At 41.9% G+C, this 17,640-nt stretch overlaps 4 protein-coding genes across 4 annotated transcripts in view; 1 reads left to right on the top strand and 3 right to left on the bottom strand.

Annotated features, from left to right (window-relative positions):
* The window catches only part of stxbp2 (syntaxin binding protein 2), a 32,418-nt gene extending 31,899 nt beyond the window's left edge, over nucleotides 1-519 (bottom strand). Inside the window, exon 1 of the mRNA XM_024011473.2 lies at nucleotides 438-519. Coding sequence (XP_023867241.1) covers nucleotides 438-507 — 70 coding nt within the window. The 5' untranslated portion in view covers nucleotides 508-519. The remainder of the gene's footprint in view (nucleotides 1-437) is intronic.
* A 258-nt stretch (nucleotides 520-777) lies between these two features.
* LOC139029398 (EEIG family member 2-like) lies at nucleotides 778-3,354 on the bottom strand. Its single transcript, XM_070449214.1, has 8 exons — nucleotides 3,170-3,354; nucleotides 2,812-2,932; nucleotides 2,492-2,521; nucleotides 2,168-2,284; nucleotides 1,867-1,913; nucleotides 1,603-1,691; nucleotides 1,121-1,345; nucleotides 778-1,001 (listed from the first exon to the last, which is right to left on the bottom strand). Exons 1-8 carry the CDS (start codon nucleotides 3,352-3,354, stop codon nucleotides 928-930), a joined length of 888 nt encoding a protein of 295 aa, XP_070305315.1. The 3' UTR covers nucleotides 778-927.
* A 302-nt stretch (nucleotides 3,355-3,656) lies between these two features.
* On the bottom strand, nucleotides 3,657-5,880 carry pet100 (PET100 cytochrome c oxidase chaperone). The gene is made up of 4 exons (XM_024011495.2): nucleotides 5,773-5,880; nucleotides 5,083-5,169; nucleotides 4,683-4,715; nucleotides 3,657-4,353 (listed from the first exon to the last, which is right to left on the bottom strand). Exons 1-4 carry the CDS (start codon nucleotides 5,797-5,799, stop codon nucleotides 4,258-4,260), a joined length of 243 nt encoding a protein of 80 aa, XP_023867263.1. The 5' UTR covers nucleotides 5,800-5,880; the 3' UTR covers nucleotides 3,657-4,257.
* An 813-nt stretch (nucleotides 5,881-6,693) lies between these two features.
* Nucleotides 6,694-17,640, top strand: part of LOC139029399 (uncharacterized) — a 41,863-nt gene continuing 30,916 nt past the window's right edge. The window contains exons 1-2 of the transcript XR_011481701.1: nucleotides 6,694-6,800; nucleotides 12,726-12,911. The gene's annotated coding sequence lies outside the window, so the exon portion shown is untranslated. The remainder of the gene's footprint in view (nucleotides 6,801-12,725; nucleotides 12,912-17,640) is intronic.

Below are 17,640 nucleotides of genomic sequence, written 5' to 3'. Positions count from 1 at the left end.
CGTTGTCAAAAAAGCGGTGAATTGGGATCTTTAATAGTGTGCGGGCCTTCTTGTTCTTTACTAGTATTGTTCATTAGACCAGCAACTATGTTTTCAAGGACGTGCGTATGGCCAAACTTTTCTAAAGTTAGCAAAACAAGTTTTAGAGCTTACTTGAAATACTACTACTAGTGATGAGGCATACCTTTCCCAGTCACATTTAATATTTACATTTTAAATAGCCTAATGACAGCTAGCTATTTCCCATGGCCAGGCATTACTAGGAAGCAACTTGCTTGAGTGGCGAATGCTATGCATCGCTAGCCAGGCAGTTTGGATGTTTTCTGTTATTAATTTTCGTGACAAACTAAAAACTTGATGGTATTAAAAAGGCACTATTTCGACCGCAGAACGTCGAACAGTAGAGAGTTATAAAATTAACAAATGTATTAACTTACTCTCTCCGACTACAGCCTTCAGTCCGCTTGGAGCCATCTTGACACTTCCGTGTTGTCGATTTTTTTCCATTACATTTTTTAACTTGGCTGACGTAAACATAGCATCTACGTCATGTCCGCTTCSTTTTTTAAAGATAGAAAAGTGTTCAAATGCACTCAAAATTAATAAGTAAATATGAGTTTCCAATTTGACTAAAGTGTTATTCATATTCTTCATGACTTAATTTGCATTAAAACATTGTCATTTACAGTAGGTCTCTGATACAGGGTAGGAGCAAAGAAAATAGGATTTTCTTGTGGTTTGGTTGTGAAACATCTTTATTTCATTGTATTTATTTCATTATGATGACATTCTCTACACTTCCAGCATGGGAGTCCCTGTTGAGACAGAGTTGGGCATCACAGGAAATCCAATTAAGAATCAGAATCTCATTACATTAGAATCAACATATAACAATTCAAGGATCAGTTGAGATCCATCTCCAATAGGCTACCTGTTCTGTATATGAGTGACACCAAGGGTTGTGGTGCCATCCTGACCAACAAAGAGTGCAAGTCCAGCTTCTGTAATATATATAGATACTAAGCATTAGCACTCTCTATTGAGTAGTATGTCATGCTTTTAATCCTACATAGGGTAGGATTCATCTGTGTTCTTGAAACCAGCATCAAGTTCAAAGCACCTTCCATGGGAGGAGGGAGCTCAAATACTGAGCCCAAGCTCTCTAGACAGAGATGTTCAACCACATCCTGGGCATCCACCCGTGTGTTCCCGACCCGAGTCAACTGACTGACAACTCTGGCCCTCTCCTGTGCCTCTGGGTTCTGACTGGGCATGGCATCAAGCAGCAGCCCCCCCTTCATCACCAGCTGCCTTCTCAGGGTTCTCAGGGTGTCCTCTGATGAACCTGAAAACATTGTGGGGTTCACTTCAAATGCCAAATGATCTTTGGTGGTTGCAGTTTGATGAGGATAGTTAATTGGTGCATCTCTGTGAGTTGGTGTGTTTGCCTACAAACATATTAAACAGAGGTTGTTAGGTTAACCACACAGGTCTAAGCCCTAAAGATTTGTGTTTTAGCTTTCCTGAGTTAATGCCTAGGCTTTAGCTCAGCAGGTTGACAGACTTGTAGCACAGGTCCAAACCCTGGCTGGTCACACATACCAGGCTCAGAGTGACTGGAGGTGCTTTCTCTGGGCTGCTCGACATTCTCAGATGATAAAGTTCCATTTGGTAGTGAATGCTGGGTAGGACTGAGGAAAGCACAAACAGGAGAGTGACAAAGACTATAATCGGCATAATGTAATCAAAATTGGGAAATTAATATAAATGAAGAGATGGTTGAATAGTAGTAGTTTATGTGCAATAACATCCATAATACCGTATCAGTGAATAATAGTTGATCAATGCTATTAATAAGATCCTCACACTCTGAAACATGGGTCTCCCTGGAGCAGCTGCATATGTAGGCCCACCTGGACAGGTAACCAATAAATCCAACAAGTTATACAGGATCGGTTTTGTTACAAGACTTTGTTTTCACAAAATGTACTCATCAACTGCAAACTTCCATTTCTCTAAGAGCACCCACCTTTTGTTCTTTTACTATGACTTAAGCAGTGCTGTCTGAGGACTTATCTACTTCTCCTATTCTCCCCATGTAGTGCACTAAAGGAGTGCACTATAAAGGGAGTAGGGTCCCGTTTGGACCTAAATAATTGTGGCTGACCTTGAGAAGGGAGTTGTCCAGCTTGTTGTCCTTGTTCATATATCCCTCTAGGAGGCAGTGCCGGGTCACATACCCAGAGCCTGCATACTCAGACAGGTTGAGGTCGACATAACCCACCTAATAACATGGAAATTGAGAGATATTATTACTGAAGGTGTGAGAAAAAGGGATGCCCTACAGAAAAAACAACCCTCATGCATCTATACCTTCCATGTCTGCCAATCTAAAGGGTGTGGATAAGTGTAAGCAAGCCCTTACTATGCTATATGTTGGGAGCTTTCCCATGAACATGTGGAACAGTGGTCACTCTCCTCTCAAACGTACCTTTTGGTATGACCTTCCTCCCTTTGTGTCCTGCATGAACAGAAAAACAGGTTATTTAATATTTTTCATAATTTCGCTCTCCTTCAGCACATTTGAATAAGATTCAAATGAGATTCAAAACACAACACACCTCATTTTATGTATGCTGTTTTACCTAGATGGGATATTTTATCAAATTTTACTCCATTTAGTAACAATTGCCATGTTRCATCCTAAATGGCACCCTATTCCCCATGTAGTGCACTATATAGGGAGCCGTTTGGGACACAAAACACACTGTTTTGCAGGAAGATACTCTGATTTATGATAAATTAGCTGACCTTGCGAACTGACAGTCTACACATGCAGTCATCCAGGACTCCAGACAAGCTGTTGACTGCAGTTTGGCACTCAAATTCAAACATCTTTCCCCATTGCACTGAGTTGTGCAGGACTTCCACTCTGTGGGTTACACAGACAACTTGATAATAGTATTTCTGTAACTGTGGGTGAATCTTAAGTCTTTCGTCAAATTTTGGATGTTCGCCTCTAATGCAGTCTGTCCTTGCTTCCCTGTTTTTTTCAGGTGAGAGGACGTGAGGAATCGAGGAAAGACTACAGATTCAACTAAAAGCTCCCTTGCTCACTAGAGTTGGTGACACACCACCATATTTCTGCTGTACCCCCCTCCATGCTCACCTTGGAGATTCCTCAGTAAAGGAGCCATCAAGCAAGCGAACTTTGCAGAAAATCAACCCTGTGACTTGTGGCACATTGCCCAGCTCATCCAAGAGTAGGGAGACGGAGAAGTTGTGCGTCCAGAAGTGTTTCCCGAGCACCGTGATGGTATGCAGGCGAGCTGCCAACCGCCTACTAGCCTCCATAGTCCCGTTTCCAGAGGCCCCTATAAAACTTGACGTATTAGAGGGAAGATACAGTAGGCTGGGTTGTGTTCTTTAGAGCACACCGTAGCAAAACGTTTTACGACACAAAACTGAAAAATGTGTTCTCATTGGATGATTTCAGCTAGTACCTGCCAGATTCTAAATGTTTTCTCCCAACTGAACACGACTCAGCCATAAAATTACATGTCACAGCATGGTCCAAATCACAACACAGGGGCTTTGTGACATCATACTGTTTCTAGACCAGAATGGTCATCACAAAAAAAAGAAAACAGGCAAAGACACATTTAAACTTTAATGAAGGACAATGTTGAAACACCCATGTACAAAAGACATGTATTCTAAAACAAAATAAATAAATTATATTCCAAGCCTTATGATTCTGTCCTCATATTTCAATCCCACATCTTTTTTTATGAGACAATCATACACACTCAATGTTTTACATCAACACCATGACAGAGCAGATCATCAACAATAAAGTCCTAGTTTGATTGCAGTGAAATAAAGTATTTCATTAAAAGCTTTTCAGCAAGACTATTCGGTTCAAAGGGGTAACTTGAAGGTCCCCCTCAAGCACACCCTCCCAAACCGTGTATAGTATAGCCTACATACTCCACGACATCCAAAATCCTCCAACCCCAAACGGCACCCTTTCTCCTATACAGTGCACTACGTTTTACCAGAGCCCTATGGGCCATGGTCAAAGTAGTATACTAAATAGGTAATAGGGTGCCTTTTGTGACGCAGCACATGTTCCAGTCCATGGGCCTGACAGTGACACTGCTCCCCCCTCCTGTGGAACAACAAGTAGAAAAACAGGCAGCTGATTGGGCATTGGGGACATCGTCCTCCTCCGATTGTCTCTCTGCACTGTCCTCCTCACTCCTTCTCAGCCTCCTCCAAGGCCATCCGTTTCAGTAGCCGCCGCTCCTTGCGGTCTCGCATCCGCTCTTTGAAGTCTTCCAGCTCTTTCCTCTGTAACACAGATCGTTCAGTCATAATCTACCACTGTCAATCAAAACAGTTATTTATTTTATTTTCAATTATGGAGGACAGAGACATTGACAACAAATACAACATCCCCAGTCCTTCAATCCCAGACCAAATCAAAACAGTTCTTAAAGGGTTATTCCACTCAAAATATTATGTTAAATTGTATTGGGAGTGGGATATTCCTTTAATCTCAAATCTTTACCCTCCAAAAGTGTCACTATTGGTAGGCATTGATATGTCATACTTCATTGTTCCTAAATCAAGAGAAAATGTGTAACTGCATAATAACATGACATTATTCACACACTCACATGCATCTTCTCATCGGGGGGGAAAATCTCCCTCTGAAGGTTGTAGAAGAGATCACCATGAAAGAGGAAAGTAAAGTTTAACATTAATGAACAACAGATAAAAACGACTTATGACATGGTCATACACAAAATGTCAGAATTTGCTTTAGTTTGTCAGACAGTACTGTCAACCTTCTCAGACTGTCTACRCAATCTAATAAAACGTAGCCAAAACAAAGTTTAAAAGCACTGAAAGAATGAACCAGAGCATAATAAGCCATTGGGCTTTATTGTGTGTCAACATCAACAATTGTTATGTATGTAATGACTGTTGTCTCCGGCTGAAGCAACCTTAGTTCTATGTACTTTTAATYATGAAATAAACTAAATGAATCAATCAACCAATCAAGTTAACACTAACCTTTCTCTTCACAATATATTCTTCAAAGTACTCTGCTTGGTTGGAGATCCAGAACATGGTTACAGGGAAGGACAAATACAGCATCATCTGATCACAAAGGAACACAGACAAAATAAACATCTATATCAAGTCCCTATCATCTCTTTGTTAGACATGTTACATGATAGTCAGTATAATAGATAGCTACATTGATTTGTGTATCAGTTACCACTACAGTCATCAGACAACAACCAGGCAGTTGGTGCTTTCAAAACAATTGGGAACTCTGGAAAAAACCGTCAGTGATCAAATCATGACGTCRGTGATCAAATCAATTCATGCGTAGCAGCCTGAATGTTTGACATCCATACTTTTTCGTAGCAGGTTAACTTAGGAGAACTTACACAGCAGGTTGGGAGACGGAGGTTAAAGTTAGTTAAAGGGTTAGCGAAAATGCTCTCCTAAACTGCTACGAAAATCAATATCGAAGTGGCGTGAAAAGAGTGTGTCCCCTAAAATAACATCAGTGTTGACGAGGATGATGTTACGTGACCACCTGGCTGGATAGCTAGCTACTGTAACGATCAACGTGTAGCTATTTCTACAACAATATAGAGCRTTTCGCGTGCAGTCTTTTTTCTTGTTGCGGCTAGGATCCCTCGTGTATGCTATTAATCATGACATTATGATGAAACAAACCTATTTACTCACACGAAACACCTCGATTTTCACCCCCATGTTTGCGCTGCTACTGCGCCAACCTTCACACTGCACTTCCTGGTTTTCGGGTTACGACTTTTCACAAAATATCCAATCAGTGACTAGAGTCCCATTTCTTTACGGTCAGTGCTATTYGGGATCCTTGGGACGTCCCAGCCCAAACCATTTTACATTTCATTATTATTATTSGTGAATAATAGTGTAGTTTTATGTAAGGGCGGCACATTTCCAACAATATTACATTAGTGCTGGATATGGGTGAATATAATGAATACTTGATGGTGACCCTATGATTTTATTTTGTAGATTTCCAGAAGGCCTTTGATACTGTAAGCCATAAGTTGATTTTTGATACCCCACACTTTTTTACATTTGTTGATTTCTTTATTAAATCAATAAGAACTCTTTACAATGGAAGTAATAGCTCTGTAAAACTTGATACATCACCTATATTTGAAATCAACAGAGGAKTGAGGCAAGGTTGCCCAATTAGTCCATTCCTCTACCTCTAGACAGCCCAGGTTTCACATCTACTAGTATCCCAGAATTCCTTTACAGGTTTTAAGATAGATGAAAGAATCAACACCTCTGTATAATCAAAACAGCTGATGTTAAAGTTCACAGTTAGCTATTGCTATGTAAACGAAAGCTCAAAAGAAGCAGTTGCCTGGCTTTGACCCCCAGGAGAGAGCAGTTGCCCGTGTAGATGGAAACAAACAAGTCTGAGCCTTTTGGGTATACACTTGTGCGTTGCTTTGCCATGTGGTATAAGGAACTGAAGTAGATAAACCACTGAAGAAGCTGACCATGTGTAGCGTGATTATTTTTGTTGTGATACAGCGCATACGATTGTGAAAACTAAAATGTACGGTATAGCAATGTACTGATGCAAACCTGTGTGCACACGGCGTTACGTACGTCACGTTCTGTCTGCGCATGACGTCACCGRCGACGAGAGGTGTTTGTTCTGGATCCTGGGAAAGAAAGATCCCGCGCACCTTGACAACCGAATAAACGAGGTAAAACGAATGAGTTTTTATTTAAAAAAATTACACCGTGTGAATGCAMAGCCTTTAGAAGGTAATGTATTTCACACGAAGCTCCTGCGTGAGCACAAATCTAAGGACTCCGTCGTTTTTGAGGTCGTCGTAGCGTGCGCCTATTGGGAGCGAGTCGTCTGGAGGCCTGGTACTGAGACACGGGAATTAAACAAGCTAACGTTAACTGCGATATCATTTTCTGATATCTCTGACTAAGCGAACAAAAAAAACWACGAACCCTTCAGTGTTAACGTTATGCAATTGTCCTGATTACATCACAACCTACTCAATTTGGATTTCCACGGGCCTCAACACAAGATTACACTAACGTTATCTAAGCTAACTGTATCAACTAGCTACCCCTCATCACTAGTATTAGCTAGCCTGCTAGAATGCCCAGCAAGCTAGCTACCTTGCTATCACTTGCCACTGGTCGTTGACTGAGTAATAACAACATCAACAGTATTTTGACAACTAGTTGATTAGCTAGTAAGTAAGTCAACTAACGTTACGTTTTCATATGAGCTCAGCTTGTTGTTTTGGATGGTATGTGCGAGACTACCTAACCGTTTTGGAATACTGGTACTAAAATTGTTACGTAGTTCGCTTACATTCTAGAAGAGAGGATACGCAAGAAACGCATGCTTTTCAGTTCTAACGTTAGCTCGCTAACTAGCTAGATTTTTAACAAATTGTCACTTCGATGTTAACGAGGATGAACGTGTTWACTTCTCACATAGCTGGCCTGTCAATTTGACAATGATGACAAGTGACGGGACATACGCCATTTGCGTTCCCTCAACATGATTTGAAGTATGTAATATTTCGGAACTACGCCAAGGATCCACAACTGTAATGTAAACTTAGCTTGCTAACGTTAGTTGCTTCGGACTGGACTCTTTGTATACCTGACGAGACTTCGTTTTAAGCGTGTTCTCTTGCTCGATTTGGCGAAACCGTGATATMTGCACTTATGCAGTTGCCACTAAAGTAAGATCGTAACAAAACATTTGAAAAGGCGTTTGATATTTAGAATAAGGACYTGGAGCTGCTTGCTTGCAGTCGCCATTTTGTGTGGTCTGAAGAGTAGTGGATAAACGTTGGCGTTTTATAGAACATATTTTTATTTATTTTACCATTATTTAACTAGGCAGGTCAATTAAGAACAAATTCTTATTTTCAACGACGTCCTAGGAACAGTGTGTTAACTGCCTTGTTCAGGGGCAGAACGACAGATTTTTACCTTGTTAGCTCGGGGATTCGGTCTTGCAACCTTTCGGTTACTAGTCCAACGCYCTAACCACTAGGCTAACGTAAACTCGTACATCGCCTTGGTCCGTACAATTGCCCTTATTTTAGCGCCCCAAAAACGTAATACTTCCAGATCAACTGTAATGTCAATACCRTTGTAAAGCACAATTTCTCCCCTTTCCAACAAAATCAATTACATGACCTAAACACTGCCCGTTTCTGCATAATTCAAGCAGGCAATGAGCCCCGTCGGGTCTTTAAAAAAATGGCGGATGGGGAAGCGAAACTAATGCGTGATAGTGAGAAGGACAGATGTCGTGTGGGAAAATTGCTTTTTTCACTCGATCTGTCCAACGTATCACCTTATCGCCTCAAATGTAAATAAAACACTATAAATAGTTTATATAATGTGTCATTACATAGCTATTTGAAGGTTTGTGTTGAATTTGAATCTAGTTTTTAGGGCGGTGCTAAAGTGATCTTAGAAGTAAACAGCGGCTTTGAGAATGATGATCGCATGCAATGATGACGAAAAAATGTATTAGTTATCCCCCTTACCTCCGTCACTGTCCATTTTTTGTTTTTAAACGATGAGAGAAGTGCTACACCTCGTGGAGAGAGATTGTAAGACAGAAATAGTTGCTTTATGCGTGCTGTACGTTACGACATGACACGTCAAGATGTAACGGAGGGTCAGTTTTTTTYCAACTTTTCTCCAATACTATAGAGCCATTACCATGTCGATCAACGCTTGAATAGAAACCTAGTTCACGCCCCCGATTTTGAAGTCAACACAGTCGCTACTGTCCCATTAGTTWTCTTTGTAGCCTYGTTTGAATGTCACGRTTACACACATTTGTACGGAATGTGGTGAGTTTACGTTACCTGTAAGGAAACAAACCGAATTGTCATATTTTGTTTGTCTGAAATCTCATCGATATAGCGAACCTTGTTGGTGTATTTCAAAGTACAGTAACTTAGCATTGTTTTCCGTGAAAATTAGTTACACTACTGTTGTCGACCCTGTACTCTCGTTTTGACTGATCACTCTTGACTTTGGCATAACGTTAGTATCCCCTGATTAGGGTCAGAACAAGCATTTCACGTATTGACGTTGTCCAGGCCATATATTTGTATCCGTAAGTACACACACAGCCCCACTTAATAGTATTTTGTCTACTCTATGTACCAGGACCCCTCGGAGCTGTCACTTTTTTTTCCTCTGTTGCATACCTTTTCTGACAGTCAATTGYATTTACCACTAACGTTATTGGTTAAGTTGAATAGTTTTTATGGAGTTTTTAGGTTAGTGTGTTTATATGTCCATCCATATCTCTACGCTGGAACCAAATGCATCTGGATTTGTGTCAAAAGGCAGTGGCAATGGTGAGGGAGAATTCAATAAAATGTACTATAAACACAAGGGGGTTTGAAAGACAGGAGGGGTGTTGAGTTTAGAGGAAGAACAGGAGAATTTGGCTAACCCCTTTTTGATCAAGTCAAATGTGTGACCACYCCACGGTTCAGCCTAGCAACGAAAGTAGGATGTAACAAATTATTTCCAGAAAAATGCATGTTAAATATTCACAGTATTAGTTGAGTGAGAAAGTTAGGTATAAATTAATTTGGGATGTGACAAATGGACAATTTATCTTAACGTTTAAACTGCTATTTTTAACGGGTTTCCATTAAAATGGTAAATTGCATAAAGTTCCACGTAAATTCACAATGTAGCTTTGCTACTGCCAGCAATGGTTTGGGTCTCACGGTGCGGTGCGTCCCTTTTCAAATGGTTAAGCATTGCACCTGCACTACCATTACTGTACCTCGTAAAGTTTGCATTTCTKTCTCATTTAACTTCTCAAATTATTGCCGTACAGTTTGCTGCTGTCTCTTGCCTTTCGCTGCCATTTTCCAACTGTTAACGATGATGACTTAGTGGTGGATAGTCGACTCCAAAATAATAACTCCTACGATTCAGTATTTTTGGACCGGAGGAGACTGATTAGTTGCCGTACTTCCGAGAACACTTGCATCTTTCATAGCTTGCGAGGGACGGAGAGAGAAGAGGGACAGTATAGGCAGGTTGACCACCAGGCAGACAGTCAGAACCGTGCACTTTGGCCTGTCGATCGGCAATCAAAAACTCTCGCAATGGAATGCTCTATCTCACAATTTCTTGGCTTGCAATGTCTCAAAACTTCAATAAAGCAGGGCCTAGCATCAATGAATTGACTAGGATATTGAGATGAAAGAGATGCAACACTTCACTCTCACACAGTATGTGGACAGGTTTGGTAGCCAGGGCAACAAAACAGAGGAGAAGTTGAACCCCGCGCTTCAACACTCTTAGTTGCGGAACTAAGACTCAGATTTGTCTCTTAAAATACACGTCCCCCCCAAAAAATGGTTGCAAAGTTAAACAAACCATACAACTCTATGCACAATAATTACTTTTAACAATTTCCACAGAAAATTTAACACATTTACTTGAACAGTGCAGATGGACATTTTGGTAATAGAATAACTGCACAAATAGCAAAAACCATCATTCTGTTACCAGACATTGCATCTGCACTCAAGTAAATTMGTTTTAGTACACATTTTCTGTGATTTTATTTATTTTTAAACTAGTCCAGCATCATTCTGTTACTATGGAATTGCCCTTTATCTTACTTTCTTGCCCTCCTCAAAAATCTGTGGGTACGCTCTGTGGTTGAGTAACCATGGTAACTCCATCCTTGGCCTAGTTGTAGGTTTTACCTCTGAATGGAGGGGAGTGTTGTGGAATGGACAGGGAGCGAACAATAAAATCCATACATTTTATTGGATAAACGAAAGCGCTTAATTTCAACCTCGTCCCGTTAATCATGATTCATTAATCAATAATGATTCACAGTCTTGATTAGTACCATCATGTTATGGTGAAACTATACAAATAGTCTAATATTAGATAAACTAGTCTAATATTAAACAGCTCATATGGATTTTCTGTCAGTCTTCCTCATGAAATTGTCTGAAAGCAGCTCCTGGAACATTGACTGCATCTAAACTGTTGACTCGTCACACCTCCCTCGTATGCCATTCCATGAAAGTCTTTCAGTAGCGCCGTGCCTGGCATACTTTTGGTCATGTAGTGTAWGTGGACACCTGCTCGTCGAACCTCTCATTCCAAAATCATGGGCATTAATATGGAGTTGGTCCCCGCCTTTGCTGCTATAACAGCTTCCGCTCTTCTGGGAAGGCTTTCCACTAGATGTTGGAACATTGCTGCGGGGACTTGCTTCCATTCAGCCACAAGCGTTAGTGAGGTCAGGCAGTGATGTTGGGGGATTAGGCCTGGCTCTCAGTCCGCGTTCCAATTAATCTCAAAGGTGTTCGATGGGGTTGAGGTTAGGGTTCTGTGCAGGCCAGTCACGTTCTTCCACACCGATCTCGACAAACCATTTCTGTATGGACCTCGCTTTGTGCATGGGGGCATTGTCACGCTGAAACAGGGAAGAGCATTCCCCAAACTGTTGCTACAAAGTTGTAAGCAAAGAATCGTCTAGAATGTCATTGTATTCTGTAGTGTTAAGAACCATGAAAAACAGCCTCAGACCATTATTCCTCCTCCACCAAATGTTCTAATAAATTTGTATTTGTCGCATGCACCTAATACAACAGGTGTAGACCTTACAGTGAAATGCTTACTTACAAGCACTTAACCAAAAATGCAGTTGAAAGAAAATAGCATTTYAAAAAAAGTTGGCGATAAGAATAACAMTTCAAGAGCAGCAGTAAATAACAATAGAGGGGCTATATACAGGGAGGGCAATGCAAATAGTCTGGGTAGCCATTTGATTAGCTGTTCAGGAGTCTTTACAGTTGGCGCTATGCATTTGGACAGGTAGCATTCTCATCACTTCAGAGAACGCATTTCCACTGCTCCAGAGTCCAATGGCGGYGAGTTTTACACCACTCCACCATGTGGCTGATGTTAGGCATGTTTGCGGCTGCTCGGCCATGGGAACCCATTTCATAAAGCTCCCGACAAACAGTTATTGTGCTGACGTTGCTTCCGGAGGCAGTTTGGACCTCTCGGCAGTCCCGTTCTGTGAGCTTGTGTGGCCTACCATTTCGTGGCTGAGTCGTTGTTGCTCCTAGGCGTTGCCACTTAATAACAGCACTTACAGTTGACCGGGGCAGCTCTAGCAGGGCAGAAATTTGACGAACTCACTTGTGCCACGTTTAAAGTYACTGAGCTCTATAGTAAGGACATTTTACTGCCAATGTTTGGAGATTGCATGACTCCCCCTTGCACACCTTTCCTTGGTTTCTTCGGTGGCATTGCCTAAAAACTGCAGTCTGATTGCATCATGCTTGCCAAGCCAGTACCAGAGTATGTAGCGCTGGGCTGCGTTCAGCATGAAACAACGTTTACGGCCGTTGTGAATCGGATGTAGGCGTACATATTAGATTAACACACATGCCTCTTATATGTGGAGTGTGGATCATGTCAGCTCTACTGGTGACATCTCTATCTGCCATGTACGTTGCACCTTCCTGAATGCGACCCAGATTTGTCTAGACTGTAGGGTGTTTGTGCATGCGTCGTGTTTGCTTCTCTCTCGCTGGTGTTCTCATGGAAGGTCCTCTCTGTTCTCTTCCCAGGTGTACTCCCCTCTTCCTCGTCTGCAGTGTGCTCTGTGAACTATTAGCTGGGCCTTGGCCAGCGTCTCTAAGGGGACTCTTCTCTGGATCGGGTAACGGGCCGGCCCACGCGGCAGCTCCCTTTGCTGAATGAGGCCGGAGAGGAGATGCACTCTCGTATAAGGATCTCCACACAGAGATACACATGTAAGTTTATCATCTAACCTACTAGTACTCTGGAACCCTGACTGAGGGAGAGTATAGCTTCCCTGGCCATGTCTGTAATGTGTACTGGATCGTGTTCAGTAGGGAGAAAGTGTTTTGAATTGAAGTGAAACAGGGAGGCACTAGGCTAATACCTGAATTTGTCCAATACAACCACTTATTGTAGTTAGTGTTCCACTGAACAAGACCTAGCTCTGCAGTGGAGAGTTTCCGTGACATATATCCATCTAATAACATGGCAGCCTGTGTATGTCTGCTAAAGTGACCCCGAGACGGGAGGTGTGTGTGTGCGTTCGTGTTTTGTTCTGTTTTGAGTTTCACAATGTTCTTGTTATGAGATGGGTGCCTGGCGCAAGGATATGAAAGGGCTTTGTTTTCCTGGTTTTGTCCTTCAGTGTACTATTCTATTTCTGCATCCCCTCTCCATCACTTGCTTTATACCTCTCGCCCATGCCCTTGCACACGCACAGCTCACACGCACAGCTCACACGCACTCATACTACAGTCTGGGCACGTAAACACACACACAAACACACACCCAGAGCCAGCAGATTGGCTGGCTGTCTCCTCGACTGGRGTCCCTGTTGGTTTTGGCTGCTCTGTTGCCCACATGATTAATGGCCTCTGAAGTCTGAAGGCGCTTCCTCCTCCTGGCCCACTCTCATCTCCTGTGTGTGTGAGAGAGAGACAGTGTTTAATTCTTGTGTATTTTATTCCTCTTGCGTTACTTTTTATAGAATTKTTTACTATGCATTKTAGGAAAGTGCTCATAGCAAGCATTTCACTGTAAAGTCTACTCCCTTTGTATTCGACACATCTGACAAATAACATTTGAATTGTGTGTTTCTCCGCTGCTGTCTCCCATCCCCCCCCTAATAATGCAGGCAAGCCAGTCCCAGGCAGCCCCCGCTTCCCCTCTCCCACCCATGACAATGTTGCAGTGAGTGCTCAGTAGGGTTGGGCGATGTCAACCTTTGTCCTATCGTGATTATGTACCCATAAAACATTGTGATATACGATACTATCGCCCGTATTGGCCCCCCCCCMMAAAAAWWAAWTTMTACATTTATGCAACTGGAGAAATCATGATGAAAGATAATGTTTTTTTTAGGAAGTCTGGCAAGTGCAGGCAATGGAAAATATTTTCTAATATTCTTTTCTGGTGGAGGAGCAGAACAGGTTTGTGTGTCTGTGGCGCCCACATGATGGAGCAGTGGCCCGTCTGAGGAACGTGCTGTCTTACCGTAGTAAGCTAGGTTATAGGACTACATCATGGGCTGAATAGAAGCGGTCCAATATCTTCGGAACTGGATAATAATAGCTTTATTTGCCTCATAAAACAATAGAAACATGTATATTGTCTGGTCTGTCTCATAAAGCTGTGATTGAAAATAAGTAACCTATGCGTAGGCTATGGAATTTCATTCTTGTTATTTTTGAAAGCCACAAGGACTTTAGGACAACACCTTAATATTTTGGGAAATAAGCTACTGTTCCTAATTTTAACTTGTCTTAAAGTTTTTATGATAAGCCTAGTAGGAGGATAGGTTGTTGACCATTTGGTTTCTCATGCAAGGATTTTCCCGGCTCGCATAAATAATTTATTTCTTAACCCCTTAGAGTCACTGTCTAATGTAGTGTAACAAAAAATCCCCATCAAAATCCGTCTAAGCAAGAGCTATCAGTTTTTTTGCCTCAGTCCGACGACGTGCTGCGGTGGAAGGTAGCAGAGCTACAGCAGTGTTTGTCCGACCAGGAGACATCCTGAAAATCGGTCTTCTCCCGAAACGGTCTGAACGGTTTGGCCTAAAAATATGTAACCTCTGTGGAAGATGAAACTCTCACGAGCACGATGGTGTTCTCCGTTTTGCTCTACGACCCCCACAAGTGTCGCTGGACTCATCTGAAGTCGGTACCGTCGATCTGCCAACTTCTGTCTGTCGCGTCCGAACAGTTTGGGCTACACACCCCTCTATGGAAAGCTGAGACTCCCACGAACATGTACATGCTCTAGGATGTCCACAAGACTTGTCTGAAGGTAGCCCAGTTACATTTGAAAAAATGTATGGAAGTAAATATGGAAGTAGTTAAATACGGGTAATACATTTATTTTCTGATCTTATCGCTCAGATATAGGACAGACGCTTAAACAAACTTTGATTTAAAAAAATGTCTATTTTTCAATGTATGAATTGGTTATTCATTGCGTTTCTATGGACTAATAGCAGTACGGCGAAATCCAAGTCTATTAGCCTGACTACACCGCTCGCATCGTGTACGCGAGCGTTGCAAAATAAATGTAGAAATCTCCATTCTATTATTGCACCCACACTGCTCGCGTTGCCAAGGGCTAAAATAGAAGTCAGTTCTATTTGTGACGCAGATCGCGCTGCTAGTCCTGCCTCTCCCATCTCCTCATTGGTTTGTAGAAGCAGATACCCACGTGCCATCTCTTCATTGGTTATGCCCACGTGGGTGTTTGAAAGACGAACTGTGTTGTCGGTCGTAGTGGTAATACGATGAAAGTTTAGATGCCAATCACCATATAAGTTCAAAGAAGAAAAAGCCTGGAAGGAGGAGAGATGACTAGAAATGATTTGGTTGACTGTTTTATGTGTGGATTAATTGTCGGAGTTGAGGACCTTATGCATTTCAGGTAAAATAACAACTCAATGTTTATATCCCAGGACAAATTAGCTAGCAACAGCAAGCTAGCTAAATAGGACAAATTAGCTAGCAAGTGCAAGATAGCTAGCTAAATTGCCGTAAATGTTGAATGCTTTTTGACCTGTCCCCAAATTAATGTAATTGGTTCAGAGTTTGTTTTGATATTTTAATTTATGCACGATGGCGCACGCGTGCAGCCGGTTTGGGTTCCGTGTTAGACTCTAGGGGGTTAATAAGCTTAAACTTGTAAAATAAATATCTATAGGATATTGTTTTGTTCTCTCTCATTTAATAGTCCTCTGTCTCCTGATGTGGTTTATGCATTGTTGTGGACTTAGAACATCCAATTGAGTTGTTTTTCTATTTAGAAAAGTTGGATTTTTGAGAGCGAAAAAAATAAACAGGGAAACGGAAACCTACAACAACAACAACAACAACAACTGAGAAAATGGAATCGGGCAAGAAAAAATATAATTCTATAGGAGCCTAAATACCTATGTATCCAACAAAACAATGTCTTCTGACTGGACATTTTTGTGCTGTTTTGGTGGTATTCGATGCTCTGTCTGGCCTACGTTATTCTCTTGCGGAATTGGGGAAAAAACTATATAAGGTTATATAACATATTTATGGAAATAGGCAAATCACTTTGAATGTCTCTTGTGTGCTGTCCTGCTGTGCGGCGCCAGTCAAGTTGATATAGGCTAAACCATCGTCTGTCACATCACGATGTCACCATCGACGATGGCTGTCAATCACCATCGATAGACGATGCTATCGTAATATCGCCCAACCCTAGTCCCCAGTCCGTCTCTTCCCTCAGCCCCCCGCAGCTTCAGAATGGCAGGCTAGGCAGGGCCCATCGTCTTAGCTCTGCCCTGATTCATCCCAAATAAAATCCAAATCATCCCAAATTCTCTACAGATACCCATCTGTGCCTCGACACAATCCTGTCTCGGGGCTCTACGGACAATTCTTTCGACATCATGGCTTGGTTTTTGCTCTGATATGCACTGTCAACTGTGGGACCTTATATAAACAGGTGTGTGCCTTTCGAAATCATTCCCAATCAATTGAATTTACCACAGGTGGAGTCCAATCCAGTTGTAGAAACATCTCAAAGATGATCAAAGGAAACCGGATGCACCTGAGCTCAATTTCGAGTCTCATAGCAAAGGGCCTGAATACTTATGTAAATAAGGTATTTCTGTTTTTTATTTAATAGATTTGCAAAAATGTCTAAACCAGTTTTTGGCTTTGTCAATATGGCATACTGTGTGTAGATTGATGAGGATTTTGTATTTATTAAATCCATTTTTAGAATTGGGCTGTAACTTCACAAAATGTGGAAAACGTCAAGGGGTCTGAATATTTTTTGAAGGCGCTACTTTTGCCCAGGGCCCAAAAGAATAGGGAACCGTTTAGGACGCAGCTCCAGCCTCTCTGAGTGGGTGAAGTTGGAGCTTTGTCACTCTGGCAGCTGCTGTATTGTCCCTGGGTCGGGGTGCACTTTGCACGTGGATAGTCTGGTATGGGGGGGATGCTGCTAGGACAGTGTCTGCAGTACAGAAGGGGACCTTAGTGGTGTCTAAAATGGCACCCTAATCCCTAAAGTGCATTATTTTTGTCCAGAGCCCTATGGTACCATAATCCCTGTATAGTGCACTACTTTTGACTTGAACCCTATGGGTCCTGGTCAAAGTAGTACACTATATAGGAAATAAAGGGTGCCATTTGAGACACATCCCTAGACTGGCTGTATGTGTGAAATCAGATCTGACACTGGTCGTTGCTAGACAACAGTATAGAAATCAGTGCTCGGGGGGTGTTATAGTATCTCACAGATATGGGAAAATTGTATTTGAGTAGGCTAGTCCAAGGCTTGTGAACTCATTCCGTAGTGTGTGTTTGTGACTTCATTGATTGGGAGGGTTACGTGGCGTCAACTTGCCTCGGCAGTTGAAGTCGGAAGTTTACATACACCTTAGCCAAATACATTTAAACTCAGTTTTTTCACAATTCCTGACCTAGTAAAAATTCCCTG

The sequence above is a fragment of the Salvelinus sp. IW2-2015 genome, linkage group LG20, assembly GCF_002910315.2.
Source record: "Salvelinus sp. IW2-2015 linkage group LG20, ASM291031v2, whole genome shotgun sequence".
Lineage (NCBI taxonomy): Eukaryota > Metazoa > Chordata > Actinopteri > Salmoniformes > Salmonidae > Salvelinus > Salvelinus sp. IW2-2015.
This window is presented reverse-complemented; position numbering and strand designations above follow the sequence as displayed.